Raw genomic sequence first — 12,892 nt, 5'->3', positions numbered from 1 at the left:
GGCTTGTGGGCTAAAATCACTGTAGATTTTTTTATATAGGAATACTTTTATTTTATCTGTGTGGGGTTTTTGGTGGTTTTTTTTTGTTTGTTTGTTTGGGGGGTTTTTATGCTCTATAAGCAAGGCCTCTGATACATTTATCAAAACCAAGACTGGTGATTTTTATAAACCTTTTTTTTTTAAGCAGAGCATGCACCCTGTCCCCGTTCCAGGAAGTTAACTTACCTTTTCTAATTGCATGGAACTTGCCTTGAAAATCAGAGGAGGATGTGTAGGAAGGTAAAGGTGCAGGGAGTTAGATTTATTGCTGTTTGTGAGGCCATTTAGCACTGTTCAGAGCAGTTTTAGCTCATCAACACCCCACTGGTGAAACTCAAAATATCTATCATGTTTATCTGAGACAGCCTTCTGCAATGTATCTTCATTTGTTCTTACCTAGTGTTTGCTCTCACCCTGTACTTTACTTTTTCCTTTACTTCAGGAGCCAAAACTTTTCCCCTCACCCCATGCACTGAATAACCAACTAATAAACGGGGGGTTAACAATTCCAGAAGTATTTCTTCCACCTAAGCTAACTATTGAATAGGAACTGTGTTCCTAGCAATTGGAATCCCACTGGAAACATGCCTTGAGCAGACTTAAAGCTGCAGCCATGGCAATCAAAAGATTAAAAGATATCTAATTGATTTTAATAAGTTACTCTCCTATATGGACTACGTTAACTTTAAGATTGCTAAAATAAGAATTATTTTATTAATTTAATAAACACAAAGGGAAAAGAATTTCAGTAGCTGGATTAAAAAAAAAAAACAGACAACCACCTTTATTCACACATCTAACATTTTCTGGGAAAACAAGACTTCTAAAAATATTGTGGTTAAGTATTTGATTAAAGAGTACAGAAAATAATTTTTCAAAAATAGATCTTTATTAGCAGTCCGGGTTGGAGAATTGGATATTCACTTTGATTAGGGTTTTCCATTGAGAGGAATAAAAATTTTATTTCACAGGTTGCAAGTTAAAAAATATGGAAAGTGATGTATTTACATTACAAAGATGAAACTGAGTTACAGTGGCTAATAGGATAAGTGTTGCAAGTTAGACATTAGAAGAGGGATGTGAACCCAATTTACCAGGCAAATTAACTTTGTTAGAACACTTGAGCTGGAGCAAAGATAACAGCACCTTTAGGAGATGAACTGCCTGCCTTGCTGGTGTACTCCAGTGTTTCTCTAATGATTATAAAATTCTTTAGGCAAGATTTTTTTTACCAGCCTAAGGGCGCCAAAATGTGCAACAGAAATAGAATGAAAGCTGGACTCAATGCTCTAACTCTTCATATCCTAACACCTGCTGAAACAGTTCTGGTTCTTTTACTCTGCCTTACTGAAATTGAGCTCCTGCATGACATGGGTGCCACTGATTTGCAAAGAGAGCTACTCAGGATTTCCAGGGCTTGAATAACAAGCCCAGAGAATCCCTTAAAAAATAATGTCATGGAAAGCAAAGTAGCAGATAGAGTCTGGCCAAGGCAAAGGGGAGCTGAAGCCTGTCAGCAGTGTCCACCTGAAGCAGTTCAGATATGGACTGAAATGCATTTGGCATCTCTTTCCTGTGCCACACTCTGTTTCACCTTGTGCCCAAGGATTCCACACTGCTTCACACAAGTAAAGGTGAATGGTGTCTGGATGCAGTCAGGCACTGAACAAGGGGATCTGAACACACTTGTTAGTGCAGAAGGTTCTCTGCTATTCCCAGACTGTTCAGTGTGAGAAAGGGAAGTGATCCTCAGTGATGTACCCAAGGTTATGCCCCAAATTAGTTACAAGATGGGAAGCGGTCACAAGCGGTCCCCTTGTGGGATTGTGGGGCTGATCTGCCTGCCTAAAAATAAAAGAAAGACAGTCCTCTTTGCAATGAGCAATTTAAGGCAATTTGTATTAAACAATTTGTTATGAGATTTGATTTAAAAAAAACCAACTCAGTGAAGCTTGACTAAACAGTGTTCACAGCATAGTGGTCATCCTTTGATGTGATGCCTTAGAGGAGCTGAGGCAGAATGTGCTTTTTCTGTGCAGTTTAGTAAAAATAAGGCTGTGAAACATCTTATGATGAAAAAATCAAAAGACTCTCCTCAACATCTAACACTGAACCTTAAAATTACCATACCTGAATGTGGCAGATGAGTCATGTTCATTAATTTTAGCAGCATCTGTGCCCATTTACACCAGCTAAATATCTAGCATTCAATGTAAGCAATTTTCTTGTCCCTTTTCAATTAGCTCCATTACAGAAAATCTAATTAAATCATATCTTTTAGCAGGAACCAAGAATTCAAGAGCTAAATTTTTGCATTTAATTAAAACCTCTTCATCTTGAACTGTTAATTTCCTGAAAAAGATATCCAATAGTTTTTCCTCTGTTCCACTTAGTTCCTGAATGAAATGGCTCATTTACTCTGAGTTGGCTCTGGAGTGTACACTCAGGCTCCTACTCTGGTGGCAATCTCAGAAGATGATGGGGATCATAGCTGCTTTTCTTCTCACTTCTGGATAAAATCTCTTCAGATACAGCTTGTGTTTCTTCTGGGCCCACAGAGACATCTGGATGACCATCAGGAAGGCAAAGATGCCAACTAGCAGGGGAAAAGATTCGAAGAAAGGGATCATGTGTGCTCTTTCAGTGCCTGTTTCTGGAGATGCAGTAGGGTTTATGGAAATATTTGCAGTCTCTTTTGTGGGCAGAGGGAACACAGCAGTTCCTCTCAGCCTGGTATACCATAGCCCAAGGCTCAGCCTCCCCCTCAGAATTCACACAGATTACCTTCACATTTGTTAGACACACCCTGTACCACCTCTGACTTCACATAAATCCATATATCACAAGGCTTCCTTGGCCATGGTGCTGTCTCAACTCATGACCTCCCTCGACCATATTTCTAGTTTACTTTTGAACTCCAACACCTCTTTGTTTCTACCTCTGGCTCCCAACCATGGCAGGGAGCTGTGCTCCAACTCCCTGCTGTGTAGAGGGAGAGCTTGGCCCTAAAGCAAGTAGGCAGTAGCTGCCAGATCCAACAAATAGGCACCAAATAGGGGATCATTTTACTGCATTTGCATTTTGCAAATTCATTATCCTTTGATTAATGTGGAGGTGGTTAATCAGAAACATCCATTTGGTGTCCAGTCAAGCTATGTCTGGGACAATTACAGCAAGGATGAGTGTGCTGCATATGTTTCTGCTCCTGCCACTGTAGGGACAGCCCTACATTGTCCCCAGACTTACAGGGAATTTTCATACCAAAGCCTAAAACACAAGAACTTTTCATCTTTTCAAACAAAATTTCAATTTATTTTTTGCATGATGCAGTTTAACCCACTTTTGAAATTCGTTCTTTTCCATTTGTAAGCTGTGTGGGGCTACTTCTTACAAGTAGTTTTTATAGGTTTCTGTTTTGAAATGGAAAAATAATTTAAAAACTGAATGTTTTGGATAGCTCAGTCCCAGGGACCATATTTTTGTGTGAGTGTTTAGGTCTTCTAAGAATGCAGCCAAGTACTGAGGAAGAGTCTCAGATTCCACTAAGCAGGCTGCTCTTAAGAGCATCTTGGAGGTTTATCTCATATGGCAAATTTGATGGCAATATTTCATATACTATAAACTTTTTTGGCAAATCTTAGATTTCTAGAATTCTCTTCCACAGACACTTTAAATGCTGTCTTCATTCTGTTTCAAACTTACCTGGCAGAGTTTGTGTCATCACCGTGAAACTAATCCAAGACCCAGCCTGTTGCAAAGAAAAAGGCACAGTTAGTTCTATATTTTATGTAAAGCAAAACGGCAAGTTTTCAAAAGCTCCCCATGGAAAAAGAGTGTGGTACTTGTACTGGAAATGGGAGAGGAAAAATAGTAAGAAATTAACCCCCCAGTGTGCTGGATGCGGTGAAGGGATGGGTGGTAAATTTTAGATCACTGGGGAGAGTGTAGTGGAGGGAAATATAGAGAAAAGTCCATGTGGTAGGGATGTGAGGGAAGCAGAGGGTCTGGTGGAGAAATGTTTGTGGGAGCAAGGAGATTCTGACATACAAAGCACGAGGATGGATGTGCAGAGGAAACTGCGTGGAGGTGTTGCAGATTTTCTGCAGACAAAAGCTGAAACAGTACCCACCTACCCTTTGCACATAAGCAGAAGAAAGTCATGTACCTCATATGTGTAGTTGGGACAGGATACCAGCAGGAAGAGCCACGTGAAGGGGTTGTAGGTTGGACTTGGAAAACAGGTTCTATTTCCTTGTGAAAGGGAAAAAAACAAGGGTGGGGAAAATCAGAACCAGTTTCAGTCCAGGGAGAGGGGAGCTGAGCCTTATCACAGCCTGCCTCTGTAACAGCAATCCCCTGGGCCAATGCTCTCAGGGTACAACCTGTTAGAAAAGTTTCAGTGAAATCTTTTGAGGTAGCAAAAGCTGTATTTATCCCAGTGAGAAAGAACTTAAATCAATTTTTTGGCTCTTTCTGCTTTTAAGCTGAATTAAGCCCCTTGCAAGAAATAACATAAGCAGTTTCCTAACCACAGCGCATGAAAACATTCCAGAAAGGAAATTGACTTCTGTGTGTGTAGTTGATCATACTGTGGTATTTTCTTTAATAGGGTGTTCTAGTGGAGAAATTACACTATTAGTGTCTGAAAACATATTTTACTTTCTGGTATATATTGCATAACCTTTATTCTCATGACACACAAATGCAGAAACCCCAACCTGTTAAGAGCATATATATACACTGTATAAGTATTCATGAGTCTGTCTCTGTGTATTTGAATATATGCATGTACATCTTTGCCTGAGAAGAATTTGTCTAAAAACTCTGCAATATAATTTAGAAGTTTTTGAGACTTATTTAAAATTAAATACATTGATGTCAGTCACCAGCATGCTTTAAAGAACTTCAACACTTAAATCCATATTTAAATTGCACTTGTGTCTAATTAAGATAAATTTGCTATAAGTTTTGAAACAACAGCAGTGCTACTAATGTTTTCTTGTCACAAATTTTTGAAGGTGTTAGACCAATGGCATGGTTACTAGTTCATCTTTCTTTATTCAGTGGCTGTAGGTACATAAATTACTGTATAACAGCAGAAGATGGCTAGGTTAAGGAACAGGAAACAAAGACAGACCTGAATTGGTTTGGTGAGCTAAAGCTACGTTGATAAAGTGATTTCCAGCTTCACACATCTGCAAGACATTAAAAACATATTTTCAGTCATATGCCTAAAAGGCTGTGGCAACTGTGTGCAGTGCATAACCAGAACCCTCCCCGTTACAACTCAGTCTCTGTATCCAGGAAACATGTATTCCAGAAAACAGCCTGTGATTTCTGTCACACACATGAGTGTCCAGTGAACGTTGTGGAAAACATTGAGTGAAAGCCCCTGGAACATCTCCACAGAGCTCTGTGCAGCCAGGCCTTTAGTGGGGTTCCCATGCCCAGCCTGTGCAACATCCCTGGTTCTAAGGAATCCATCAAGATGCTCTTCTTGATTTTTTTCTGGATTTAATCCAAGCTGCAGAGAAGCAGGTGAAAAGCTGACTTTCTCGTTTTGTAAAGGTGTCACTGGTTAATGTCCCTACCCCTCTTCCTACACACGCTTTCAAAGGTGTTCAGCAGAACAGGAAGGGATAAAAGGGTGATTTAAAAAAGCAGTAATCTCTAAAAGGCAAACTGGTTGAAAGTTATCAATCCCTAGTCAGGGATTGATAAAGGAAGGGAGCCAGTCCTATTCCTGGTTCTGGAACTCTCTGGTTACGCCGTTTCCAGCCATAACCAACTGCTCAAAGATGGTGTCTAACATTCAGGTATTTCAAACCTTTGGTAGCAGTACCATTTCTCTCCATTTGGTTTTACACCCTGCAGCACAGGCTGATTTCAGATGTGCTTCAGCCCTTCAGTACTTCATCACTTACGACTGCTGAAAAATGAAAATCAATATTTGCCCATATTTAAAATGGGAACTGGTAGGAAAATCAGTTTAAATTCCTGAAGAAGATAACCTGTCATCACAACTATATAATTTTATGGTTTTCATTTTTTTCCCCTACTCTGTGAAGAAAACTAAAACGGTGTATGCAGTTCAAGCTCAGGCTGAATTGAACTTTTTTTAATAATTTCTGGTTTTGAAGGATGATTTGGCCTCTCAAATTGAAAAAATGCAGTGTTAAAATTTGCATTTTCTTATATAATTTATAATTCTATATCTTGCAAGGGTCAAAAATGTTGAAGAAATTAAAATGAAAAGGAAAATGTTAAAACCTAGTTGTTAAAATTGTGAAGTTACAAAATTAATACAAAAAAGGAATAACTTCAACTGTCATTTTTAAGTCAATTCTGAAAGTCATCCATAACAAATTTCTTTTGAAGCTAATTGAAAGAAATATGTAATTTCATTTTATATTGAAATGTGCTATTACCTGAAAGAACATTGTAGATAGAAGAATTGTTGAAGAATTTTCTCCATTTTGGCAGAGATTTTTGTGGAGTTTGTTTGGAAGATTCAAATCAGGTTTATTCATAAATAGATCTGTTATTAGCTGTTATTCTGCATGGATAGGTAGTTACAGTTCAAGTCCTGCTGTCCTTTTAAATTCTTTTAATTCCAGCTAACTGACAATCCTCTACTATAAATACCAGATGTAAAACACTAAATAGCCAGAAAATGAAATTCCATTATAAAATGCCATATCAGAAGCTATAACTCTAAGCATAGCAGTGGACGTAATTTTAATTTACATACTTCCAATTATGAGCTGGGAACGTGATTTGTTTTTTTCTGATTGGTATTATTTTAAAGAAATAGTTTTTGTGGTTAGAAGTGGTTTTGTAAAATTCTATAGTTAATGAGATGCCTATAGTATTGTAGAGCAAGAGATGTTCACACACTATAATTAACCCCTACTAATTCTAAGTGAAACAAGCTAAAGGCATTTCTGCAGGGATTTTTATCGGCTTACCTTTGACTCTGCAGCTGCATTCTGCTGTGATTAACTCTTATGTCCCTCTTTAGACATGTGACTGTAAATGTTCTACATGCTAAATTTAATCTAGTCCTCAGTTTATCATATATAAAATATGGGGCAACGGGAAACAGCAGAGAAAAAGCTGAAGCTATTGACAATAATAAAATATTGAAGCCTACGCACTGTTTCCCCTCTTTATATTCCAAGTGTACCCTATGAGAAAAACAATCCCTGCAAAGCTTAATTTCTCTAAACATGAGAATCTTCCAGGAGGACCTGCAGAAATTCTTCATATTACTCAGTACTGTTGTTTACAGCAGCTGCAGATGTATACACTTAAATCAGGATGTGTAATAAAGACAAGACTTAAAAGGGAGTCAAAAAGAAAAGAAATCTTCCAATTATTTTATTCATATGTTTTGGAAACCTGTGAAAACAGCTCAAATTATTTTATTTCGTATGTTGATGTTTTAAATTCTTTGTCTGGGAATCTGCCAACGTGAGATCTCAAAGGGACAGGTCTTGAGTTTCCATGGGTAGGGAGCTCTCAAAAGAGCTGTAAGAATGCAGAGCCTAGACCAGGTGCTGATGCAGACCTTAAGGGGATTGATGTATTTTATAGCAAACACCCCCAACAGGACTCATCCTTTTGCTTGATGGCAGCATTTTCCTTGCAGGGCACGTTCCACTGGTGCAGGGAAGGATGTTTCAAAGGAACAGGAGGCTTTCTCTAAGCAGAGACTTTGATGAGGACTAGTTTTGCTGGCAGCACTGAACATTCAGGCAAGCAGTTTGCTTGGGTTCAAGCACCCCCTGAGCCTGGGGAGGGTGCCCACAGCAGGGTCTGGGTGTACTGCTGGCTGCCAGTGCCACAGCCTCCTGTCTCTGCGGTACTGGGCTATTGCTTTTGGCTCTAGAGCATCATGGAGTGTGTGAACTTCTTCATAGAGGAATTTTTCTTGTCTTTGCTGTACCTTGTTAGAGCAAGAAAAGCTGAGAACTGCATGGACAGACTCAGAGACAAACACTGCCAAAACTGTGACCTTTAAGGGTCCTGTTTTACAAAAGCATTAAAATATTGCTAACGAGTTTATGGACGTTTTTCTGAATATTGTTTGCCTGAAGGAGCCTAGATTGTCCCATCACCCTGTCATATTTCTGGAAACTGGTTTGTATCTGATTTTCAAAAAGGATGCTTTGGCTCTGGCTCAGCATTTCCAGAGGACAGAGGGGATATACATTTCCATGAGAACTTCTTACCAAGCCTCTGGCTCGCTATAAAGTTATGTTCAAACAGCAAGTTGGGTAGTCTCAGCCATCCTTCATCAGCTACACTTTCCCTTAGTTTATCCCAAATTGGTTTTTCCCAATCTGGCAAGGTTTATTTATATTGTTTTTAATAGCTGTTGATGTAAGTTATTCAGGGTACTGAACAATTGCAAAGTCTGCTTGATACATAATACTTCAATGTTTTAAAAATGACAAGGTTCAGTCTGTCTAAATATTAGTGTTCTAACACAATTACCAGTAGTAATCATGCTGATGATGTTCTCACGGCTCTCAAATACAGTACTTCAGTTTAAACTCTGTGTACATAAATATTAGTAGAACACTCTCTGACTGAGAAACCTTAATAGATGAGTACTAAATCCAGTCAAAGTACACAAGGCTATGGGCATGGACTTATATGTACTTATACACACAAATGCACAGAAGCATTACTGCATTTTGTTAAATTGTGAGTTAATCCTATTCCATCATCATAAATAAAACTTCATTTTTGTACATACCAGAAAAGCAAGAGCAGCATAAGAAACTTGTTTGTGGCCAAATGCTAGAAAACAGAATGAAGTTATAAATTGCATTTTACGGTATGCACATGGTTTGCTATGGATGAAATTAATCTAGTGCTGAGGAGCAGAAATGCTTCTTTCCTGACAGGCTCTGCAGAGAGATTGGATATTATCACACACAATATGAAGACAATACAACCAGTAACAGCACTCTAGAAATGCCAGTTTTACACCACTGATCTCAAGGCAGTTTTCACCCAACTTTTTTAGTATTTGCCAGCTTCATCTATCCAAGTGTTTTGTCAAAGCAACTGGTGGTGGTGAATCCCCTCAAAAGGCAAGGAAGGGAGTGGAGTGAAGGTCAGTGTCAAAATCAGGCTGAGAATTGCAGCCTTATCCATAGACCCTTCTACTTCCAGGAGCAGAAAACTCAATGCATAACCTAGCCATTGCCTTCTTTTTACTTTAATAGTGAGGCAATGGTGAGGCTTTACTACACAGCCACTACCTGCTTCACAGTCATGCAGGAAATACATTTAATAATTGCAAATTTTACCTGCCATCTGGCTGCCCCCTCCTTTTTCTGGTTGTCCCCAAACCAGTGTAGGGCTCTACCATGTTCATGTCCAAAGGTTTACAATTCCCAAGCAAACCTTGGTCATGGCTGGGGGACACAAACCACGTGTACCTACCTCACTTGCCTTGGCCATGTCTCATCAAGCCTTTACTTTTGAGAACTCCCTTTTCCTGGCTGGCATAGGACCCCTCTGTGGTGCCAAAGGCATTTTAAAGCAGTGGCAGGGAATTAGAAATATTTCTTCTGGATGCTTCCTCTTTTGTGTCTTGAACAAAGAGCTTCCCCTATAAAGAAGCTGCACTTATTGATTTGATAGCCCAGACTGCTAAAAACTGTGTCTAGGGAGGTTTCTGCATTGTTTGCAGCATTGTTATCAAAGCCACACCAAATCCAACTGTCATTCAATGAATCACATAATTTTGAAATACAACTTTTGTATTTTGTTGGTGCTAGTTTGAAAGAAAAGCAAGTGTCATCTAGGGGAAATTTTTGATTGAAAAAAATTTAGCAATATAACTAAGTGTAAATAAAAATGGCAAAGCAAAGGTTTTTTCCCCAAAGTTCATGTATAAATCTGAGATACAGAGGAAAAGAAAGACTAAGGTATAACAAGGAAAGTAAGGTAGCAGAATATAAAATCTGTGCCAATTATTCTCAAAAGAAGCAAAAGTGCACAGAGAAAACAGAAAAAAATCATAAAGAAACAGCAGTGCAAAAATAAAATATGATGAGAGGGAACAAAATGATGGATGAAATCCAAAAATTAAAAAAAAAATATTTGTGTTATCAGCAGTATGTAATGGATTTTTACTGGTTTCTCAGAGGGGGGAAAAAAAAAAAAGCTTAATTTTCATGAAAAGGATGTATCTTTAGCAAATAAATATCTCCTCCAAGAAAATGCAACCAGCTCACCAGCTCTATTTCTCTCCTGACTTCTTTAGTACAATTGTTGTGTAGATAAGCAAAATATATTGATCTTTGTGTTTTCTCTGCTTGTCCAAAATGTTGTGTTCATAAACAGGACAGCGATTGACCATTGCTGAACAGGCACGAACATTCAGTGGCACAAAGCAGAGTTGCTTCCAACACAACAATCTTCCTCCTGACAGGGAGCAAAGACTGATTTCTGGCTGGATCAGCCATATGATTTAATGTGGGACCCATTTCTTGATTTTGGAGAACTTCAGGTTACACAGCAAAGACTTTTCCAGAGCGAGTTTGTCAGTTTTGTGTCCTGCCCATACCTACATGGCGGCGTGTACCGTGGGTGGTTGATGTAGTATGCAATCCAGGATGTGAATCCCCAGTAAAAGGCACAGCCCTGGAACAGACAGATAATTTTTTTGAAAGGGCAATAAGGAAGTGCAAACTGTAACTTTCAAAGTATAAATTCTGCCAAGAGCAAAACCTGAGACCATTGAAAGGCTTTGCAGTTGCTTGTGAGCCTTAGAATATATATTTTTCTAAGTTGCTGTGAAGGCAGTAAAAAATAAACTTGGGATATAGCGTAGATGTTTTATTATTTTGTTGTTTTATTCCTGTGGTAGGAATTGGCACTTGTCTTCTCCTTTTTTGATTTTACTGCTGAAGATCACATTTCTACGAGCAGTGCTATTAAAAATCTAGTGCTAGTTAACACAGCTGAGCTGTTACTGTATCTGAAATTTGGCATTTCCAAGCAAGATAGAGCAAGACAAACAGAACACTAAACCAGACAAAACAAGAAAAAGTGAAGCCCTGTATCGTAGCCATGTCTAAATCTCCTTCACCGGAATCCTAAGTGTTTAAAGGGAGGGTCTTTACATCACACTGAATGGAATGGGGGGGTGATACAAAATGGCCAAGACAGAGTGTGTAAAATAAAAGAAAAGAAGGCCTGTGAGTAATGACACACTGTTGAAATTCAGGAGGCTTTGGATGAGAGAAGACCTGGCCAGCTCAGTATCTTCCTGCCTGAGGCCTCCATCTGTAGAAGGAGAATGGTGTTTTTTCCTACTTGTAATTTGATTTTCACTCCCTAGCACAAGGCTGTTTCTTGCTCTGTATTTATACTGCACCAAGGAAGCAGTGTATGATTTCTGTCAACAATGCTAGATGTTGCAGCAGCAGCTATCACCATAAAATAGTACTGAGTCTGAAAAATAACCTGGACTTGACAATCAGCCCCTTGGGTGAATGAGTCAAAGTGGACATTTACATGCAGGAGCAAAAATGGACACTGATTTCAATTTATGTCCTTGGGGACATGGTCCTGAAATCCATCCTGTTATCTGTATTTTCACTAAACATAATTCCTGGAGCTACAAAATAAATTAATTTTTATTTCCCTATCTTCTTCCTAGGACTGCTTTGATATGAGGATATTCTCTTTTACACAAGATGATAAAAATATTGTCACCTTTATCATATTTTTCAGAGGAGTGTGCCCTTCCGAAAACTTGTGAACAAATAATGTCTCCAGAAGATGCCTGATGTAGTGTAAACAGTGACAGAAGCAGGCCAAGCTGCAAGACACAGAAAAAAAAAGAAATTAAGGTAAGTGAAAGATTGTTTTTATTACTTCAGAGTTAATGTCATGAAAGGAATAAGAACTAATACTCCAAAACTGCAGAGTCACATTAAAATTGTGGGATTTAAGATATTGTCTTAATCGAAGCATCTGGAACCAAAGATTAATGGAATAATTTTCAGTGTTAGACAAAGTTGCTTGCATTTTGCAGGGATGCAACTTATTTTTACTAGCCTTGAAATAAAAAGAGCTCCTGGAGCTCTGAATGTGATACATAGTCCTGACAAGACATTTAGACAGGACAGCTGCGTGTACAGCCAGGCGTCTGACGTGCCTTTCCAAAAGATGTCTCCCACGTTTTAAGGCCACCTTAATGCTCCTGTAGGATGTGTCTGACATTTAAAAACATTCTGAATGTCTTCTGAATGGTCTCCTTGTCCTTTGCCAACTCAAGTAGCTACATGGAGGTAGTTTGTGTTTCATTTCCTTGTGGACGCAAAATGAGATTTTGTTGCGAGTTAATCCGTTCTGATGGCTTTTTTGTTGCCTGTTATAAAGAAATGAGGCAATTGTGGTAGAAATTATTATATTGATTCTCTTTTGAGGAAGATTATGAAACAATAACAGGCATTGCTGATTTGCTTCTGAGAATGAGCTGCAGCTCCTAGTGATTGAGTTTCAGAAACAAATGTCAGGAGTGATTCCTGATGGCATTTTATCTTGGTTACATTTACTGTACTACCATAGCCCTTCCTGCTGCAAACCAATTACAAGACATAAATGAAAAGTGTTTTTCAGCATGTGAATTCTCAAATAATTTTATTATGCATTGTGTATGGTAGCTAAAGTCAAAGATTAAACAATTTCAAAGTAATTAAACCAGAGAGAGTTGAGCTAAGAGAATTTTGAACAATTAACGACTTATCCAAAGCCTGGAGCAAATTTCCAGCTTTGCTGGAAATTTTTAAATTAATTTGGCTTAGGATGAGGACCTCAGATG

General features: G+C 38.6%; 1 protein-coding gene across 1 annotated transcript in view; it reads right to left on the bottom strand.

Annotated features, from left to right (window-relative positions):
• Positions 1-2,507: 2,507 nt before the first annotated feature.
• TECRL (trans-2,3-enoyl-CoA reductase like) overlaps positions 2,508-12,892 on the bottom strand; it is a 57,229-nt gene continuing 46,844 nt past the window's right edge. Inside the window, exons 6-12 of the mRNA XM_054295798.1 lie at positions 11,782-11,887; positions 10,632-10,704; positions 8,804-8,847; positions 5,177-5,234; positions 4,205-4,290; positions 3,742-3,787; positions 2,508-2,635 (exon numbers count right to left, since the gene is read on the bottom strand). Coding sequence (XP_054151773.1) covers positions 2,508-2,635; positions 3,742-3,787; positions 4,205-4,290; positions 5,177-5,234; positions 8,804-8,847; positions 10,632-10,704; positions 11,782-11,887 — 541 coding nt within the window. The remainder of the gene's footprint in view (positions 2,636-3,741; positions 3,788-4,204; positions 4,291-5,176; positions 5,235-8,803; positions 8,848-10,631; positions 10,705-11,781; positions 11,888-12,892) is intronic.

Source organism: Melozone crissalis, unplaced genomic scaffold (assembly GCF_028551555.1).
Source record: "Melozone crissalis strain CALT ecotype California unplaced genomic scaffold, PUWL_Pcris_2 ptg000006l_1, whole genome shotgun sequence".
NCBI lineage: Eukaryota > Metazoa > Chordata > Aves > Passeriformes > Passerellidae > Melozone > Melozone crissalis.
This window is presented reverse-complemented; position numbering and strand designations above follow the sequence as displayed.